The sequence below is a fragment of the Schistocerca serialis genome, chromosome 2 (genome assembly GCF_023864345.2).
Source record: "Schistocerca serialis cubense isolate TAMUIC-IGC-003099 chromosome 2, iqSchSeri2.2, whole genome shotgun sequence".
Classification (NCBI taxonomy): domain Eukaryota; kingdom Metazoa; phylum Arthropoda; class Insecta; order Orthoptera; family Acrididae; genus Schistocerca; species Schistocerca serialis.
This window is the reverse complement of record NC_064639.1, coordinates 900,312,162-900,334,608: the sequence shown is the minus strand read 5'-3', so window position 1 is coordinate 900,334,608 and position 22,447 is coordinate 900,312,162. Positions and strand designations below refer to the sequence as shown.

Below are 22,447 nucleotides of genomic sequence, written 5' to 3'. Positions count from 1 at the left end.
CTTCACAAATTTTCCCAGTGAAACAATGGCCCTGAAAGGTGAAAATTCTTCTGGAGGTAAAACTTCACTGTTCTACTGTGTGAATCTGAAAAATCTTAATTTATATGTATGGATGCAAGGGCTAGACGTTTCAAGGGTACTGACTTGAGTAACCTGAACATGGAGTGGTATGCTAATAAACTATCTTAATCGATAAGGGCAAAAATGACTGAATGTTTGCTGGCATTTGACAGGAGAATGGAAAGACAAAGGAGGAAAATGATTTGTTTATGAATAATGCCACTTCCCATTGCAAAGCTGCACTAAAAAAATGTAAAAATAAGCCTTTTTAACACCAAATTCACCTTCAAGTTGCCAATCACTGGCTCAGAGGATAATCCAAAATCTCAAAGCATTTTAAAGGCAAGAAGTGAGGGTTGACACATTTTTTGTCTCAAATGAACAAAGTCGAATGTGGAATGAACTTTGTAAACCTATCAGTGTATTTGATACAATTCTGTGGATTTTTTCAGCCTTAAATCAAGTGACATCCACTTCAATCAGCAACTGTTCCAAGAGAGCAGGGTTCATTTTTAATTACTGTACCTCAGAAGTTGACGATGGTTTGCAGAAAACAACCTCAAGAAACTTAAGCATGAACTTCATGCTTTAGTAGAGGAAATTAGTGGATCTGAGGAATATGCCAATATCAATGATGCACTGTTCACAGAAAACATATCAACAAGCGGGAGTGAGCTCATACAAAAGCTTCATCAAGAAGGGACATGGTCAAAAATGGAAAACACGATGAGAATGATGCAACTGAACTGGACTTTACGCCACTCTCAAGTAGCAGGCAGTTGAAGAGGTAAGAAAACTGAAACACTAGTTTTTAGTGAAATATGATGAACAGGGACTCAATTTGATGTTAGCAGTTAAAACACACATTGAGAAGACAATTATAAATGACACTCTGTTTCAGAAAAAAATGCAGCAGTATTTCAAACCAACCTTACAGAGTACATGAATGAAATTTTAGTTCTGTATTATACTGGTGTATGAGGATTTGTTAAGGTAGTACTGTACTTAAATCAAGATAAATTTCACTAATTTACTTATACAGTAGAACAGCACTCTTCTATCTCCAGCATATTGCATGTACTGCATTGTATACTGTGTTTCTATCCTTTTCTGAGTATAGGACACAATAATAACTAAAAGTACCATTTTACTTTCCCCACAGATGACCATTATTTGGGATTGCTACTGTATTCCCCACTTTCACATGAAAGTGCTTCTAACTAAGCACAATTTGGATTCTGATGTGAGAGTAGTACAATATTGGCCACTGGAGAGTTCACAACAGTGGTACTTGAAGCTCCTAAAAAGGACCACTGTGTTACAGGCACAGACTTAAGACTTGTCCAAGGCTTTTGACACTGTTGATGATACAAAATTATTAAACAAACTAGAAGTATTTGGAGTAAGAGGGACAGCAAATGAATGGTCCCTGTCTTACCCGGAAAATAGGGCGCAAAATGCAGAGCTAGTTCACACATCTGCTGATGATAAATTTTTTGTAAAACAACTGTCACACAAAAACACATATATATAGGTTGCCTCAGGGTGGTGCAATGGGCCCCACAATTTTCTTTATATATAACAATGACTTTCCAGATTGGATAAGTCATTGAGAAAAAGTTCTCTTTGCTGACGACAGTAATATCATAGTCACTGATAAAAACACCAGAACTCATCATAATTGAGAAGGCAAATAAACCTTCACAGATATTTACAAGCAAACAGTATGTTTATAACACTGAACATAGAGAAAATAAACAGCCTGCACTTCAGCACAAAGAGGGAAGACAATTTTGTTGCACTGAGCATAGATAGTGAACCTATAAACTGTGTTACAAAGGCAAAGTTTTTAAAGCTGAACATTGATTGTAAATTAACATGGAATGAACACATAATGATACTGGTGAAATGAATGTCATCAGCATATTATGCTCTTAGGGTTGTAGCAGTGTTTTGAAACAGCCAATGTCTTCTTATGATTGTCACTATTCTTACATGCTATCAACTTTTAGCTATGGGTCTCTTTTCTGGGGGACCAAAGTAGTAAAGTGTGGACACCGTTAGCAAACTGCAGAAAAGGGCCATAACAATAACAACTAAAAGTAACAGTCAGGTTCATTGTAAAGAACTATTTACAAAATTGGGTATCCTTATTGCATCAAATGAGTACATTTAACAACCTGTCTATATCAAAGAAACCATTAATATTATTATTATTAATATTATTTAGTTGTAGACAAGTGTTCTATGTTTGTTCTGTTGACGCATTCCAAACTGTAATGTTTACTGTGAATTTGATCTACAGTACAAGTAACTAATTAACTAAATAATTAACCATCTATTTCACTAATAGCTCTATACACAATAATGGGACAAGTTCCAGTTTGAACTTCCATTTACCAAGGAAAAACAAACAAAAAAAACTCGAAACAGTATTTTCTACCAGGGAATAAAATTGCATAATAAACTGCACAAAGAGACGAAAAACATTACTAAGATACGTCTATTTAAAAGGGTAGATAACACATACTTCATAACTAATGCACACTATACAATTAAAGATTACTTACATAACAAAAGAGGATAGCTACAACACACTGTCACATTACTATAAATAATCACAATATAATGATTTTACAAGAAAGTGTGTCGAGGCCTGTACAGTACAACAGTAATGACTAACATTCTCCTGAGCTCAGCATCACTCATGAGGGGGGATGCGGTCTCAGTTTTCGAGGTGGACTAAAAGGTGGACATGGAGATGTACATGTTCATGGTACTGGAGTCAACAGTGAGTATTCCTAGTTTGTACAGGGAGAAACTACATTTTTATTACAAAAAATATGGTGCAAACTGTCTATGATCAACTGAAAATTGTACAGAATGGATTAACCAAATGAGGCAGTACAGTTGTCATGCCACAGATTTCATATTTGGGATGATGGAGTTTGCTCTCTCGGGCCATCCTGGTTTAGGCTTTCCCTTGTTTTAATGAAACATTTCAGGCAAATGCCAGGACAGTTTCCGCAGCGAGGCCACAGCCAACCACATGCCCTATCCTCATAAACATACTTATATCTCTGTGCACACGTACAGGGTGTCCATAATTAAAGTTCCAGTTTCACAATGCTGTAGAAAGAAAACCATTATGATGTCAAATTTGCACAGGGAAAAGTCTTGAAACCAAAAAACGGTGAAAATTTGAGCAATAAATGGCACTGTAAGTATCAGAATGTGCACACCAACAGACGCGTGGCACAAGGCTGTTCATCAGTTTGCAAACAAGGCACCCAACGTGACTGTCTCCATGAAGGACTGCACACTGCTGGTAAAGCTCCTTTACATGTTCAGTGATGTGTGTCAGCAGCCCTGCAGAAGTTCTGGACACTCAAAGGGCACTGACAAAGGGTCTGGAGAAAATGATTACAAATTCTGAAAAGACAGGTTTTTGTGAAGTGCACTGTGGCAATGGCAAGAAAGCAGTTGATCTGACATCTGTCGAAGTAGTGGCCACGGCACTGCAGGTGCGATCAAGTGGCGGTGTGCAAACATGTAGTGCACGAGGAAACGCTCGAACAATGTACATGTCTGTGAGCGCAGTGTACAAAACTCTAGGAAACATCATGCATTGCTGAGGGAGTTTTGTGCACCAACATCATTCCAACCCTTCAACAGCGTGGATGTGTGGGTAGGATCATTTTTATGCAAGATGGCGCTCCTCTGCACACTGCAACAGCTGCTGTTGCTACAGAGACACTTTGGTAAAGCTAGAATTATCAGCCATCACTTCCCTGACCATCTAGATCATGTGATCTTAACTAGCTATGGGGTTATGTGAAAGATATTGTGTTCAGTGATCCAATTATGAATGAGCTGAACTGAAGGCACACACTGTGCAAAACATTCTGAACTCTATTACCGAGACACTCCTATCTGTTGTGGAACATGCTGTTTCTCAATTTCAGCTTGTGGCAGAAAACAGTGGAGAGCATATTGAACATCTTGCTAGTTTCATGACAATTAGAAACTGATGCCATTTTGCTTTTTATACCTTTTTGGCCCCAGGACAATTAAAAGCCGATGACATTTTGCTTTTTATGTGGTCTTTGGCCTCAGGACAATTAGAAACTTATTTTTCCCATACAATGTGGTACAACCTTGCCATGATGGATGGGCTTCCCTAATAACAGTGCCACAACTGTTGACTGCTGAACCTCTGCAGTCTTGCACACTGAACAGTACAGATGGTGTAATGTGCAACTCAAACCAAAAGCCATGATATTGCGATTTATCTGTCATTTGTAACCGAGCCCATTTACATTAAGATGCTTATAGTGCCATATTTTGACCAATTTTCCCTAAATTTTCTTTTTGTTCTGTGACATTCCACCCTATGTCAATAATATGCTGTTCAAATTTGACGTAATTCTGAGCAGTGGTTCTCTTTCTACACCGTTTTTTAACTGGAATTTTAATTATGGACACCTCATATACTGGAGCTGTTTACTTTCATTGAATTACAATGAAAGATCCCATGTCATTGTGAAATGATCACTGTGTGAATAGGGTAAGTAAATCCTTTTCTTCTTCCCTGTTACTTTTCTGCACAATGTGGAAAGGAGGCTGCATAGTTCTACAAGGTCAGCTGTAGTGTTGCTACACTGGTTTTTCTCTTAACTTTGTTAAAATATTGATCTCATTTACAACAAAGGAAATGTCTATGGCTATTTCAAGCCAGTCATGACGTGTATAAAGTAAAATCAGTGCTAGTGTTGAATGAGAGAACTGGACTGCCTAAACTGTTAAAGGTAGAAAGCTCTACTGAGGAAGTTCCGTCACTGTCATAAACCTTGACATATTCCACAGACACTGCAGAATGAGATGTTGAAGGAAGTCAAATGCTACCTTTTTTATTTAAATTCAGTAAAACTTAATGACTCTATGTTATGAAAGACTATTGTATTAGTGAGCTAATTCTAATTATAAAATAACTTAAAACATTAAATTTACAGAGTTTCTATGAAGGTACTCTTCAGTGGAACATAAGGAGTTGCCCAACAGAAAGTTCTTTAATTATATTTCAAATTCCATCACATTATCTAGAATACATTGAATATGGTTACTTTAAGTTTTCTGAAGAGGTACCTGAAGAATGTTCTACAATTAATACAAAACATCGTTCTTAGAACACATTTCTGTATTTCCCAAAAATGATTCCATAATTCATTAGTCAATGTAAATATTCAGAATAAACCAATATCTTGATTTTTAAATCACCTGTAGCAGCAATTGTATACTGTAAATGTTACTGAACTAAGATGCTTTATTGGTTCTGTGCTTTATTCATTCTTTCCAATTCCGCTTGTATTATTTCATCGTTTTGGAAGCATATTTTTATACCTTGTGGAGTTCTGTGAGAAGTACTGAGCTGTATGTAGAGAGTCTTATCAAAATTTAATAATAATCCATTTGACTTTAACCATCTGTTGATGTTTTCCATTGTTTCAGTACTGCCTTTTCAGTAAGGGGACAATTCTGAGTGGTTATAACTTCTCACACTGAGAGGAGCGCACATTTCACACTATATATAATCAAAAATACAGTCTGATCTACTAACTTACAAACATCTATTTATCATATGGCATTCATTAAGAGTTTTTGAATCACATAAATAGCTAAAAATATATAAATGAAAAAAATCAATTTTTGAAAATATAATGCAACTGTATAGATAAAAAATATATACGGGGGAACACACATACAATGGGGTGCCCAAAAAAACTGTAATAACATTGCTGTGGGTGAAGCTTGTGCAGTATGCATTTCTGCTGCTCGATGTGTATAGTGAAACTCATTGCCAGTTCAGTGCTGCCTGTGTTGTCGACCTGGCTTGTTCTGTTCATCTGCAGTGAATGTTTTTTCTAGCACCATTTTGTCCTTGTTTCAGTTTTTATGATGGCAAGTTTAAGTAAACAATGCGTAGCAGTGAAATTTTATTTTCTACTCAGTACAAATGCTGCTGAAACTGTTTTAGTGTTGAAAACAGCTTATCAAGATGACACAGTGGGAAAAACTCAAGTGTACAATTGGTCTGCTCGATTTAAAAAGGGCAACATGTCGACTGACGGCAAACCTCATTCTGGACATCCATAAACTACCCAAATCGATGAAAATATTGAAAATATGCAAGAGCTTGTGCTTACCAGCTATCAACAGACAACTGATCAACTGCCAGAGATTAGAGGGTTATTTTGGAGTTCAGTGTTCATCAAAGACGACCTGATTTGTGGCAGACAGGAGACTGGTTCTTCGACCACAACAACTCAGCTGCACTCACAGCCATCTCTGTTAAAACAGTTTTTGGCTAAAAATGGCCTCGTTTCGATGCCCACGCACCTTACTCATTTGCTCTGGCTCTGTGCTACTTTTTCTTATTTCCATGCACAAAAAGGGGCAGAAAGGACACCAATTTGACAACATTAAAGAAGTCAAGGAAAAAATGAGGGAGGAGCTGTCAGTCATTTCTATACATGACTACAAAAAAATGTTTCGAACAGTGGAAGCACCAGTGGGACAAATGTATTAGTTGTAATGGAGAGTGTTTTGAATGGAATAAGGTTGTTTTGTAAACAATTCGAAAATATACAGGTTTTTTGTATCCCCCCCTCATGTAAAATATATAAAGATTACTTAAGTAACTTCTACATGTCAATATTTCAACGCACCTCTTTAGCACAATATAAACCAAATGACAACAGCCATATCTGACGATCAAGATCTGTTATATACTTTATCACACCACTCGTCACTGTCAGGTAATCTTCAACAGGACCCTTGTAAGCACTTCACAAAATGAAAAATGTAGTATCCTATGACTATAATGCCAATGAGCCACAGATGGAATCTGCTGTCTCATACAAATACCTGGGTGTAACAATTTGTAGGGATATGAAATGAGATCACATAGGCTCAGTCATGGGTAAAGCAGGTGATATTCTACAGGGAAAAAATGGAAATGAGTGTTTGACGTCATTGGCCAGGAGGGCCCTTACAGGGCAGGTCCGGCTGCCTCAGTGCAGGTCTTATTACATTCAACGCCATATTGGGCGACCTGCGCGCCGCACGGGGATGAAATGATGATGAAGACAACACAACACCCAGGCCCTGAGCACAGAAAATCCCCGACCCAGCCAGGAATCGAACCCAGGCCTGCAGGATGGCAAACCGTCACTCTGACCACTCAGCTATCAGGGTGGACATTCCACAGGAGAAATGCAATCAGTTTACAAAGGAGATTGCTTACAAACAACTAGTGTGACCCATCCAGAATGTTGCTTGTATGAAGAGAAGAGCAGCATAAATGGTTACAGACAGCTGCTGAGATGCTGAAGAAACTGAACTATTTTCAGGATAGATGTAAACTATCTTGAGAAGGCCTAACCATAAAGTTTCAAGAACCAGCTTTAAATTACGACACTGGGAATATACTACTACCCACTAAATATCGCTTCTATAGGGACTGTGAGGACAAGATTACATTAATTACAGCATGCACAGAGGCATTTAAACAATAATTATTCCCATGCTCAATAACGAATGGAATGTGAAGAAACCATAATAACTGGTACAATGGGATGTTCCCTTTGTCATGCACTTTACAGCCATTTGCAAAGAGTAGTGCTGATGTAGAAGTGTGGGACATGTTGATACAACATGAGCAATTGTCTGTCATCCTGCAGCAGTCACGAGATCGTGATGAAGTTTTGTCCCACTTGTGGAGAGAGTGTGTATGTGTATCTCCAAGCACAAGGTCGACGATATAAAGTCACTTCGCAGTAAAAATATTTCTGCTACTGATAAAGGACTCTCATGGTTATGATGAAGTGTCTAGCAGAATATTAAAGTGCTGTGTTGCACATGATAGCCTTGTATTTAGCCATATATGTAATTTTTCCTTTAGGAATGGTCGGTTTCCTGAGCAATTAAAGTACTCAGTAGTAAAGCCACTTTATAAAAAGGGAAAAAGGGATAATGTAGATAATTTTAGACCTATTTCTAGGCCATCAGTGTTTGCAAGAGTTATTGAAAAGGCTGTGTATGTAAGGATAATTGATCATTTTATATCACACAATTTGCTATCAAATGTACAGTTCAGCTTTAGAAGTCATTTAACAACTGAAAATGCTATATTCTCTTTTCTCTGTGAAGTACTGGATGGGCTAAACAAAAGGTTATGTACACTTGGCATATTTTTGGATTTAACTAAGGCATTTGATTGTGTTGATCACAAAATATTGCTCCAGAAGTTGAACCATTACAGAATATGGGGAGTAGCTCACAATTGGTTCACCTCTTACTTCAGCAACAGGCGAAAAATGTTGATAATCGCTATGATGTGGGTGGGGTCTGAGTGTGATACTGTCAAGCGGGGGTCCACTCCTGTTCCTTATTTATATAAATGATATGCCCCCCCCCCCCCCCCAGCATTATGGTAACTCTAAAATATTTCTGTTTGCTGATGACACTATCTTTGTAGTAAAGGATGTTGTGTGCAACACTAGCTCGGTTTCAAATAGTGCAGTACATGACCTAAGTTCATGGCTTGTAGAAAATAAACTAACGCTAAATCACAGTAAGACTCAGTTTTTACAGTTTCTAACACAAAATTCAACAAAACCTGATGTTTTAATTTCACAGAACGTGAATATGATTGATCATGCAATGTAAGCATATGATTACTGAAACTGAACAGTTCAAATTTCTAGGTGTTCAGATAGATAGTAAGCTGTTGTGGAATGCCCACGTTCAGGATCTTGTTCAAAGACTTAATACTGCCATTTTTCCTATTTGAATGGTATCAGAAGTGAGTGATCGTTCAACACGAAAATTAGTCTACTTTGCTTATTTTCATTCGCTTATGTCATATGGTATTATATTTTGGAGTAACTCTTCGCATTCTAAAAGGATATTTTTGGCTCAGAAACAGGTGGTTCGGACAATAAGTGGTGTAAGTTCACAAACCTCTTGTCAACCCCTGTTCACGAGTCTGGGTATTTTGACATTGGCCTCTCAATATATATATTCTTTAGTGTCATTTCTTGTTAACAATATTAGCTTATTCCTAAGAATAAGCAGCTTTCACTCAGTTAATACTTGGCAGAAATCAAACCTACATTTGGATTGGACTTCCTTAACTCTTGTGCAAAAAGGTGTGCAGTATACTGCTGCATCCATTTTCAATAAGCTACCACTCGAATTAAGAAATCTTAGCAGTAATCCACGCGCTTTCAAATCGAAACTGGAGTTTCCTTATGGGTCACTCCTTCTATTCTGTCGAGGAGTTCCTTGAAAAATTAAGCTGATTCTTATTGTATTGTTGATTGTGTTTACTTAAATTTATGGACTGACTTTTTTCGGGTTCATGAACATTTATTTTTATCTGTTATTACTTTTACGTTGTAATTTCATGTACTGACACATTCCATGATCTTGGAGACTTGCTCCTCAATTTGGTCCTATGGAACTTGATGTGTAAATAAAAGAAAATGGTCCTTCTGGATGCAGTACAGGGTAGTCCAAACTGTCCATGGCTGGACAATTCCAGAGGTTTATCCTGAATGTAACCAATTTCAGATACTGGAGTGCACATTTTTGTTGCCTACAGTGTTTCCGTTCATAGATGGGAATGAATTCATTGTCAGTAAGAATCCCAGCTGTGATGTGGGTGGGATGTCTTGATCTTAATCTTTTCCACTCCACAAGGAATATGTCGTTCAGTACTGGAGGGTCCAGGTTTTCAACCATTTTCTAGTATTCATATAATAGAGCACTCTTGTGTGTGGTATCAGGAGGTGAGAAATGACTCAAGATAGAAATGACTCCTTATGAAAAGGAAAGTTGCCAGTCACCATATAACGGAGATGCTGAGTCAAAGATACGCACAACAAAAAGCTGGTCACAAATAAAACTTCTGGCCAGTAAGGCCTTCATCAAAAACAGATCACACACACACACACACACACACACACACACACACACACACACACGACTGCAGTCTCAGGCAACTGAAGCAACACTGCGAGCAGCAGCACCAGTGCCTGATGGGAGTGGCGACTGCATGGGGGGTAAGGAGGAGGCTGGGTCGGGGAGGGGGAGGGATAGTAGGGTAGGGGTGGCAGACAGTGCAGTTTTGCCGGGGGGTGCACAAGGACAAGGTGGAGAGAGGGTAGGGCAACTATGTGTAGTTGGGAGGTTAGACGGAGGGCAGGGGACAGGTGGGGTGGGGGGGAACGGAAAAGGAGAGAAGTAAAAAGGCTGGGTGCAAAGGTGGAATGAGGGCTGTGTAGTGCTAGAATGGGAACAGGGAAGGGGCTGGATGGTTGAGGACAGTGACTAATGAAGGTTGAGACTAGCAGGGTTATGGGAAAGTTTCCACTTGCACAATTTAGAAAAGCTGGTGTTGGTGGGAAGAATCCATATGGCACAGGCTATTGAGCAGTCACTGAAATGAAAGATGTCATGTTTGGCAGCTTGCTCAGCAACAGAGTGGTCTACTCGTTTCTTGGCCACAGTTTGTCAGTGGCCATTCATGTGGATAGGCAGCTTGTTGGCTGTCATGCCCACATAGAATGCAGCACAGTGGTTGCAGCTTAGCTTGTAGATGACACGACTGGTTTCACAGGTAGCCCTGCCTTTGATAGGATAGGTGATGTTTGTGACTGGGCTGGAAGAGGTGGCGGTGTGAGTAAGTATGTGTTAGGTCTTGCGCCTAGGTCTATTACAGGTGTATGAGCCATGATGTTAGTGGTTGGAAGCCGGGGTTGAGTAGGGATGGGCGAGTATAAGTTCGGTAGACAGCAGAATACCACTGTGGGAGGGATGGGAAGGATATTGGGGAGGACATTTCTCATTTCAGGGCATGATGAGAGGTAGTCAAATCCCTGGCGAAGAATGTAATTCAGTTGCTCCATCCTGGGTGCTACTGAGTTACGAGGGGAACACTTCTTTGTGGCCGAACGGTGGAAATTTGGGAGGTGGTGGGAGACTGGAAAGATAAGGCACGGGAGATTTGTTTCTGTACAAGGCTAGGACGATAATTATATACCAAGAGGGACTGCTCGCCAATGCAAATGCAACAACCACAGGTGGCTAGGCTGTATGGAAGGGACTTCTTGGTATAGAATGGGTGGCAGCTGTGAAAGTGGAGGGTTTGCTGGTGGTTAGTAGGTTAGATATGGACAGAGGTACTGATGTAGCCATCTTTGAGGTGGAGGTCAACATCTAGGAAGGTTAACCATTATCTAGGAGTAGATGAAATTGACTCGCTAACTATGCACATGTATTTGTTATGCGGTATATCTATCTTTTTCAGATATGGACTACTGCCCCAGACAGATGCACACTACTCTGTCTCCGCAATCAGTGTCACAGAGCTTGTGGAGAATGTTGATTCTGCTTTTGAGCTTAGCAGATGTTCACGTCAAGTGCTCCTTAAAAGAAAGTGTCCCATCTAATGTGGTCCCAAGGTATTCTAGATGTATAGCATGTCTCCCTTAAAATAGACATCAAGGCTCTGTCTGCCAATCTATTGGACAGATGAAAAAATGCTACTTCTGTTTTGAAACTTCCTGGTAGATTAAAACTGTGTGCCAGACCGAGACTCGAACTTGGGACCTTTGCCTTTCATAGACAAGTGCTCTACCGACTGAGCTACCCAAGCATGACTCACGACCCATCCTCAAAGCTTCAATTCTGCCAGCAACTCGTCTCCTCCATTCCAAACTTCACAGAAGCTCTTCTGTGAACCTTGCAGAACTAACATTCCTAAAAGAAAAGATATTGCAGAGACATGACTGAGCCACAGCCTGGGGGATGTTTCCAAAGGTCCCGAGTTAGAGTCTTGGTCCGACACACAGTTTTAATCTGCCAAGAAGTTTCATATCAGTGCACACTCCACTGCAGAGTGAAAATCTCATTCTGGAAACTTTTGTTTTTATTTGATTTAGATTGTAACCTCTGTTTACAAAAGTACTGGCTTACGATGTTAAGATAAGAAGTTAAGATTTCTTCAGTTGTTTTGAAGGTTCTGTGCACGGTAACTATTATCCAGTGAGCCACATACCCAAACTTTCTATACTGTGTTGTAGAAATGTCAGATACACAAGGTGTGTTCAATAAGTGAGGCGACTTTATAAATTTATGAAAAAATATTTATTTATTCATATAATAGAGGGAAACATTCCACGTGGGAAAAATATATCTAAAAACAAAGATGATGAGACTTACCAAACAAAAGCGCTGGCAGGTCGATAGACACACAAACAAACACAAACATACACACAAAATTCAAGCTTTCGCAACAAACGGTTGATTCATCAGGAAAGAGGGAAGGAGAGGGAAAGACGAAAGGATGTGCGTTTTAAGGGAGAGGGTAAGGAGTCATACCAATCCCGGGAGCGGAAAGACTTACCTTAGGGGGAAAAAAGGACAGGTATACACTCGCGCACACACACACACACATATCCATCCGCACATACACAGACGTCCTTCACCAAAGAAGACGAAGTAAATATTCCTGAATTCCAATCAAGAATAACTGCCAAGATGAGAAACATAGAAGTAGTTATCCTTGGAGTAACGAAGAAGCTTAAATCACTTAATAAAGGCAAGGCCTCCAGTCCAGATTGTATACCAGTCAGGTTCCTCTCACAGTATGCTGATAAAATAGCTCCATATTTAGCAATTATAAACAACCACTCGCTCACAGAAAGATCTGTACCTAAAGACTGGAAAATTGCTCAAACCACACCAATACCCAAAATCGGAAGTAGGAGTAATCCGCTGAATTACAGGCCTATATCACTAACGTCGATTTGCAGTAGGGTTTTGGAACATATACTGTATTCGAACATTATGAAGCACCTCGAAGAAAACGATATATTGATGCATAGCACGGTTTCAAAAACATTGTTCTTTTGAAACAGAACTAGCTCTTTATACTCATGAAGTAATAAGTGCTATCGACAGGGGATGTCAAATTGATTCCATATTTTCAGGTTTCCAGAAGGCTTTCGACACTGTTCCTCACAAGTGTCTTCTAACCAAACTGCGAGCCTACAAAATATTGCCTCAGTTGTGCGACTGGATTCATGATTTCCTGTCACAAAGGTCACAGTTCGTAGTAATAGACGGAAAGTCATCGAGTAAAACAGAAGTAATATCCGGCGTTCCCCAAGGAAGTGTTATAGGCCCTCTATTATTCCTGATCAATATTAACAACATAGAAGACAATCTGAGTAGCTGTCTTACATTGTTTGCAGATGATGCTGTCATTTACCACCTTGTAAAGTCATCATATGATCAAAATGACTTGCAAAATGATTTAGATAAGATATCTGTATGGTGCGAAAAGTAGCAATTGACCCTGAATAAGGAAAAGTGTGAAGTTATTCACATGAGCACTAAAAGATATCAGCTACATTTCGATTACGCGATAAGTCACTCAAATCTGAAGGCTGTAAATTCAACTAAATATTTATGGATTACAATTACAAATAACCTAAATTGGAACAATCACATAGATAATATTGTGGGTAGAGCAAACCAAAGACTGTGATTCATTGGCAGAACACTTAGAAGGTGCAACAGGTCTACTAAAGAGACTGCTTACACCACACTTGTCCACCCTATTCTGGAGTATTGCTGTGTGGTGTGGGATCTGCATCAGGTGGGACTGATGGATGACATTGAAAAAGTACAAAGAAGGGCAGCTCATTTTGTATTACCACGAAATAGGGGAGATAGTGTCACAGACATGATACGTGAATTGGAGTGGCAATCATTAAAACAAAGGCATTTTTCGTTGCGACAGGATCTTCTCATGAAACTTCAATCACCAGTTTTCTCCTCCGATTGTGAAAACATTCTGTTGGCACCCACCTACATAGGAAGAAATGATCATCACGATAAAATAAAAGAAATCAGGGCTCGCACAGAAAAATTTAAGTGCTCGTTTTTCCCGTGTGCCGTTCGAGAGTGGAACGGTAGAGAGACAGCTTGAAGGTGGCTCATTAAACCCTCTGCCATGCACTTTATTGTGAATAGCAGAGTGATCACGTAGATGTAGTCACATCAAAGCTCTTCCCTCACCCAGGACCTGAGATTTTCTAACAAGCTATCCTACAAATTGACGCACCACTTTAGCTCCCTGCAAGGCTGCAGATGAAGACGACGAGAAGTTGCCTCATGCCTACATGAGAACAGGCCTGAGAACCATTCAAGCAACATTAACGCAGTTTATATCTATTACAAAATAATTTCTTTTGCAATTTAATGTACCACTCAATAATTTAGAGACTTAAAAGTTTTTAAAAGTACATTGCATCTGGTGTTACTTTCTTTATCTTGTATTTATAGTTGAAGTAATTGTTTTTTTCTTCTTTTCACTTTTCACTGTATTCTGTTTCTTTATCTCCCTAGTTACAGATTCAGCTCATAATTTAGAACATTCTTGCAAATGTTTTTTACTGACTACATCAAAACCTGCACACTTCCTTCTTATCCACCACAAATTCAAATTGTTTATCTTCCATTTAAACTGTAATTTTTCACCTTAGAATGGTTACTGTTTTTGCCTTAGCTAGAAATTGAATTTGGAGTGAATCTCCATGATAATGCCATTTTCTTAATTCACCACTTTTACAAGCATCTGTGCTGCAATGAACATTTTTGGTATTAACTGTGGTGGTGAAGTGGTCTCCCTACAATTCACCTAATTTCTTTCCTATTTAAACAATCAAACTTAAGCGATTCTTCACAATCTGCAGATTTTTTCACACACTGCCTCTAAAAAGAGCTTGTGTGTCAATGTATTTGAGCCATATAAATAACAAGAAACATTATTTATGTATGTCATTTCAAATTCTAGAAGTACTTTCAACTGGATGGTGTAAGTGTACAGACATCGAAACTGCTACGATGTATCGAATCTTACCCTTATTCATCTCTGCTGGACCCAAGACTACAAGGCACAAGGATGCCCAATTGGCAAGGGAATACTGTTGGCCAACCGGCAGCTATCATTGTCAACCTATCGCCTCCGACAACCACCAACACGCAACGTCCAGGAAATACCATCATCCCACTGGCAATTATCACTATCAAGCCATTGCCTGTGACAACACCCAACATACTTGAGGCCTGTTGTTGTCGAGGACATACTACGAGTGCCAGGTCGGATCTTACAGTCGATCATCCTCAGCACCCTTCCACTCTGCCACCTATGATGACTCATGGATTTCATCATGTTGGCACATCCCAGGTAACCTCTCAGAGACACATTTCTGTCTGTACTTATTTTTGTGGACATTCATCCATGGTCATCTCAGACAACTTTTCATAAAGACATATCTGTTTGCACTTACTTGTGTGGACATTCATCTATGGACATTGCATTTCATTTCTGTTTCTTATAACGACAGTAAACTACCGTTTTGGCACTTGCACGTTTCATCATTTTTGTTTTTCTTTTTTCACAAGTTAAAATCCACACAATATAATCAAACATGAAGATAATGCTAGTCTCAATCATGTTATAATTAGCTGAATATAGGCAACAGGGAGAACTTAATGTCTCCACAAGGACCTGTTCATTTGGCAACAGTGATTGTAGCTTAAAATCTGTAAATTTAATGAAGGCCCATACTGCTTCTCTCTTCAATTGCACAATGATATGTTGAGCTTAAGTATCGGTGACTTTTATGGTGAGGCCATTTGAAGGTTGGCACGTACACATCCAACTCATTATGTATCAGCAGTACCAAAGGTGAGCAGAGCATGAATGTTAAGGTATACACAAAGCTAATCAACTGGTATCATGCAGTGGGTGAATCTGATGCTACTCAAATGGATCAGCTCTTGATAATATACTCTTACTTGGTGCTGTTATATACTAATTATGTTGTTGCTACATGCAGCTGTTCTCCTGTTTAATAAATTTACCTTAATATTTGTTAGGTATTATAATTATCTCTCAATTTATCTTTGTGCAATTGATTAATGGTGTGCTTCTGGGTCTTCAGCCCCAATTCAGATTCAATTTTGTGCAGAACATATCAATGACCTACCCAGTCATCTACATCGAGTGCTGCAAGTTGTATTCTCATGTGCACTCAATGCCAGGGATACTGTCGGACTATGCTGAACACCTGAAAGCATGCACAGAAAACATGGGAAGTCACCTCAGTTTGGTCTATTGCAACAGGTCGCGGAGGGGGGGGAGGAGGTTGATCCAGAATGTAAACAAGTCAGATAAGCTCCCACAGGAGAAAGGTCAGCTTCACAGTACACTGACCTACCTAACAAAAGAGTGCATGCAGAAGAGTGTAGAAGAAGCATGATGCATACTTTCACTGCAGCCAATGGACAAATTGTCACAATCAGTCTTGAAGAAAATAGCACACTAATTCAGCAGAAGACTTGAATATGTCTGCCTAAGCTTTTACAAAGACGCCAGAAGAAGTTCACCAAGACAGGTTTCCATGTGGTCTCATTCCATATACATAGCCACTGGTTGGCCAAAACAAGGATTCTTTGGAGTGCCACAAATCCAGATACTACTGTACCCACTTTATAGCTAAAATTTTGCCACATGTTATTTCTTTCTCTCAACAAAAGTCATTACAAGAGATTGTTACCTTCAGAGGCAATTGTATCTGCCTATAAATTGTACCTAAATAACATTTCCAATTACTCATATCACTGGGAATTCTTTAACTTTTTTTGTGAAGATGCACTAGTTCACACAATATAAGACAGAGAACTTGGATTATGTGAAAATAATTTTCTGTGTAAGTAAATTTGCATTACTTTTCCAGTACATCTAAAATGATCATTATGGCAATCATATAGCTTTTCCCCTTATGATTTGCCTGCAAATGACTTTCTTAAGCACGTATATGCTTATTAGTGCACCAATTTTTGTGCCAAAAAATGTAGTTCACACTAATCAAAGGTTATTAACAAGCAAAATAGTGCAAAGCATAGCTCAGTCAAGTGCCTTAATAATGTGAAACAACATTGCATAGATTAAATCAGTGACAGTGCTTTTAAAAACTGTACCACAGCAAATGTAATATTGAACTATGTGGTGCACAAAATGAGTTTAGCCAAAAGGCATCTAATCACTGAAAAGATTACCCTTTATTATTGGTGCCAACAGAGCTTTTCTACTTGCTATACGTTGTGTTAATTGCACAACAACAGATGACATTTCTTCTAATGTCTTTCCTTTCTCTTGATCAACATCTGCTTTCTCACTAGAGACTTCTTCCAATCTCTCTTCAGTAGCACGGAATCCCAATACACCATGCTGAGCTTCCCGAACAGACTATTTAAAAATGGTAACAGCAGACTTCATTATAACAACAGAGTTGATTACTTACCAATTTATGGACTCAATATGAAAGTTATAAAACCTAAAACATATATTTCAAAAAATGGAAAGTCCAGGATGGAATAACAACTATATGGAAAGGACAGATTGATAATCACCATATAAGTGAAGCACCAAGTCAGAGACAGGCACAGTGGAAAAAACTGCTATAACTATTAAATCTTTCAAAGAACTCCTTCTGCAGTACACGCACGCATGCACGCACGCACATGCACACGCACACACGCGCACGCGCATGCACGCGCACACACACACACACACACACACACACACACACACACACACGCACACGCGCAAACACACACACACACACACACACACACACACACACACACACACACACACACACTGGCAATGTCAAGGGCACTACAGCCCAACTGCAACTACATCCGACAGCAACAGCAATCTGCTAGGGTGGGTGGTGGGGATACACAGGCGCATGATATGGGGTTGGGCAAGGAAAGCAAGGTACCGGTGGGTGAGGATGATGGTGGAGCTTGCGGGAACTTGGTGAGGACAGTGTAGAGATGTAAGATGCTGCATCGAGAGGCTGTGCTGGGGGAGGGGCATAGCAGAGAGAGAAAGGAGAAGTGGAGAAGGAGAAGGGAGTTTCAGACATCTTGGTGCAATAGAACACATTTGTAGTACTGGAGAGGGATCAGAGAAGGGGACAGACAAGTGGGAGATGAAAACTAGGAAAGAAGGGAGTTTCAGACATCTTGGTGCAATAGAACACATTTGTAGTACTGGAGAGGGATCAGAGAAGGGGACAGACAAGTGGGAGATGAAAACTAGGAAAGGTTCAGGTCAGGGGAGTTATGGGAAAGAAGGACATGGTGTAAAGAGAGTTCCCACCTATCTGACTGAGAAAAGCTTGTGTCAAAAGGTGGAATCCAGATGGCACGGGCCGTGAAGCAGTCACTGAAGAGAAGCACAAGATGACAGGCAGCATGTTCATAACTGGGTGATCCAGCCATCTCTTGGCGATAGTCTGGCGATGGTCATTCATGCAGACAGGCAGATTGTTACCTGTCATGCCCACGTAGAAAGCTGGTGGTGAGTCAGATGGCCCTTTTCACAGGTGGCCTTGCCTTTGACAGGGTAGGAGATACCTATGACACGACTGGAACAGGTGTAATTTGAGGACGTATGGGATGGGTGCACCTGTGGTCTAGGGGTTGCGCCTTTGATTAGTAATCACAACGTCCTCGGTTCCAGGTTCAAAAGCCGCCACCGCTTAAATTTTGATTAATAATCAGCACTGGTGTCCGAAGACTTCTGGCGTAAGAAACCACCCTCATTCTGCCAATGGCCTTGTCAAAGTGGGTGGAGGAGCAGACAGAGATTCAGGGCACACTCTTGTTCTTGGGGTGGGAAATTGCCCCTACAGATGGAAGAACCAATTATGATCAATGGCATGAGGATGCAGAAGGCAATGGAAACCACTGCATTAAAGGCATAATGTGTATCCATAGGACATGTGGCCTGTAAGTGAGAAAGTGTCATGATGATCTCTCCATTGGGAAAAGATTCTGAAATAGTCCCCCATTCGGATCTCCAGAAGGGAACTGCAAAGGGGGAGGTGACCATGAGAAAAAGATTGAACAACCAACGAAAGGATAACATTCTATGAGTCAGAGCATGGAATGTCAGAACTTGAATGGGGTAGGGAAGCTAGAAAATCTGAAAAGGGAAATGCCAAGACTCAATCTAAATGTAGTAGGGGTCAGTGAAGTGAAATGGAAAGAAGACAAGGATTTCTGGTCAGATGAGTACAGGTAATATCAACAGTAGCAGAAAATGGTATAACAGGAGTAGGATTTGTTGTGAATAGAAAGGTGGGGTAGAGAGTGAGTTGCTGTGAACAGTTCAGTGATAAGGTTGTTCTTATCAGAATCCACAGCAAACCAGCACCGACAATGATAGTTCAGGTATACATGCCAACGTCGCATGCTGAAGATGAAGAGAGGGAGGAAGTACACAATGATATTGAAAGATTAACAAAGTACATAAAGGGAGATGAAAATCTAATAGTCATGGGGGACTGGAATGCAGTTGTAGGGGAAGGAGTACAAGAAAGATTACACAAGAATATGGGCTTGGGACAAGGAATGTGAGAGGAGAAAGACTAATTGAGTTCTGTAATAACTTTCAGATCATAATAGTGAATACTCTGTTCAAGAATCACAAGAGGGGGATGTATACTTGGAAAAGTCCAGGTGTTACAGAAAGATTTTAGTTAGATTACATCATGGTCAGGCAGAGATTCAGAAATCAGATACTGGATTGTAAAGCATACTCAGGAGCAGAAATAGACTCAGATCACACTGTAGTACTGATGATGAATAGGCTGAAGTTTAAGAGATTAGTCGGGAAGACTCAATACACAAAGAAGTGGGGTATGAAAGTACTAAGGAATGACTAGATACGCTTGAAGTTCACTAAGGCTATATGTACAGCAATGGAATGGACATCTTTAAAAAGCAATCACAGAAGTTGCAAAGCAAAATATAAGTACAAAGAAGGTAACTGCAGAGAAACCATGGGTAACAGAAGAAATAATTTGGTTGATCAATGAAAGAAGAAAGTACAAAAATGTTCAGAGAAATTCAGGAATACAGAAATACAAGTCACTAAGGAATGAAACAAATAGGAAGTGCACGGAAGCTAAGACGAAATGGCTGCATAAAAAATGTGAAGAAATCGAAAAAGATATGAGTGTCAGGAGGACTGATTCAGCATATAGGAAAGTCAAAACAACCTTCGGTGAAATTAAAAGCAAGGCTAGTAACATTAAGAGTGCAACCAGAATTCCATTGTTAAATGCAGAGGAGAGAGCAGATAGGTGGAAAGAGTACATTGAAGGCCTCTAAGAGGGGTAAGATGTAATATAAGAAGAAGAAACAGGAGTCAATTTAGAAGAGGTATGGGATCGAATGTTAGAATCAGAAATTAAGGGAGCTTTGGAGGACTTAAGATCAAATGAGGCAGAAGGGATAGATAACATTCCATCAGAATCTCTCAAATGATTGGGGGAAGTGGCAACAAAATGACTATTCACACTGATGCGTAGCATGTATGAGCCTGGCACATACCATCTGACTTTTGGAAAAATATCATCCACACAATTCCAAAGACTTCAAGAGCTGACAAGTGTGAGAAGTATTGCACGATCAGCTTAATAGCTCATGCATCCAAGTTGCTGACAAGAATAATATAGAGAAGAATGTGAAAAAAAATTGAGGTCATGTTAGATGCAATCAGTTTGGCTTTAGGAAAGGTAAAGGCACCAGAGAGGCAATTCTGACATTGCGGTTGATAATGGAAGCAAGACTGAAGAAAAATCAGGACACATTCACATGATTCGTTGACCTGGAAAACGCATTCAACAATGTAAAATGGTGCAAGATGTTCAAAATTCTGAGGAAAATAGGAGTAAGCTACAAGGAGAGATGGGTAATATACAACAGGTACAAGAGCCAAGAGAGAAAAATAAGAGTAGGCAACCAAGAATGAACTGCTCGGATTAAAAATCATGTAAGACAGGGATATAGTCTTTCACCCCTACTGTTCAATATGTACATCAAAGCAGCAATGATGGAAATAAAAGAAAGGTTCAGGAGTGGAATTAAAACTGAAGGGAAAAGGATCTCAATGATATAATTCACTTGCGACACTGCTATCATGAGTGAAAGTGAAGAAGAATTGCATTATCTGCTGAACGGAAAGAACAATCTAATGAGTATAGAATATGAACTAATAGTAAATCAAAGAAAGATGAAAGTAATGAGAAGTAGCAGAAATGAGAACAGTGAGAAACTTAACATCATAATTAATGGTAAAGAAGTAGATGAAGTTAAGGAGTTCTAACTAGGCAGAAAACTAACCTAAGACGGGGCAAATAGGACATCAAAAACAGACTGGCTCTAGCAAAAAGGGCATTCTTGACCAAGAGAAGCCTACTAGTATCGAACATAGGCCTTGATTTGAGGGAAAAATTTCTGAGAATGTATGTTTGGATCACAGCATTGTAAGGTAGTGAAACGCAGACTATGGGAAAACCAGTGCAGAACAGAATCGAAGCATTTGAGATGTGGTGTTTCAGATGAAGGATCAAAATTAAATGGACTGATAAAGTAAGAAAAGAGGACGTTCTGCACAGAATCGGAAAGGAAAACACTGACATAGAGAAGGGACAGGATGATAGGAAATCTGTTAAGACATCAGGGAATGACTTTCTAGGTACTAGAGGGAGTTGTAGAGGCAAAAACTGCAGAGAAAGACAGAAATTGGAATACATGTAGCATATACTTGAGAATGTAGGTTGCAAGTGGCACTCTGAGATGAAGAAGTCGGCATACGACAGGAGAGGACAGGAATTCGTGGCAGGCAGCGTCAAACCAGTCAGAAGACTGATGACTCAAAAAATAAATAAACAAATAAAATGGTTAGGTATGGCATCTACGTGTATTGCAGGGATATGAGCCATGAGCCAAGGAGTTGAGAGGGTCAGACAAGGATATTGCGTAAGTTCGGTGAGCAGAAGAATATCAGTGTGAGAGGGATGAGAAGGGAAGGAAACTGTTCATTTCAGAGCACAATGAAAGGTAGTCAAAATCCTGGCGGAGAATGTGATTCACTTGCTTCAGTCCAGGGTGGTACTGAGTCATGAAAGGAGAGCTCTTTGTGTGGGTATGTGGGAGATGGTATGTGACTACAGAGACAAAGCATAGGAGATCTATTTCTGGACAAGACTGGGAGTGTATTTTATGTCTGTGAAGGTCGCCATGACACCCCTGGCATATTTGGAGAGGAACGGCTCTTCACTACAGATGCAATGACCTTGGATGGCAAAGCTGTATGAAAGGGACTTCTTGGTATCGAACGGGTGGCCATTATTGAAGTGGCGGTATTGTTGAGGGTTGACAGGTGTGA

At 39.7% G+C, this 22,447-nt stretch overlaps 1 protein-coding gene across 1 annotated transcript in view; it reads right to left on the bottom strand.

Annotated features, from left to right (window-relative positions):
* LOC126458239 (intraflagellar transport protein 81 homolog) overlaps positions 1–22,447 on the bottom strand; it is a 111,039-nt gene that overhangs the window by 5,287 nt on the left and 83,305 nt on the right. Inside the window, exon 9 of the mRNA XM_050095139.1 lies at positions 17,257–17,446. Coding sequence (XP_049951096.1) covers positions 17,257–17,446 — 190 coding nt within the window. The remainder of the gene's footprint in view (positions 1–17,256; positions 17,447–22,447) is intronic.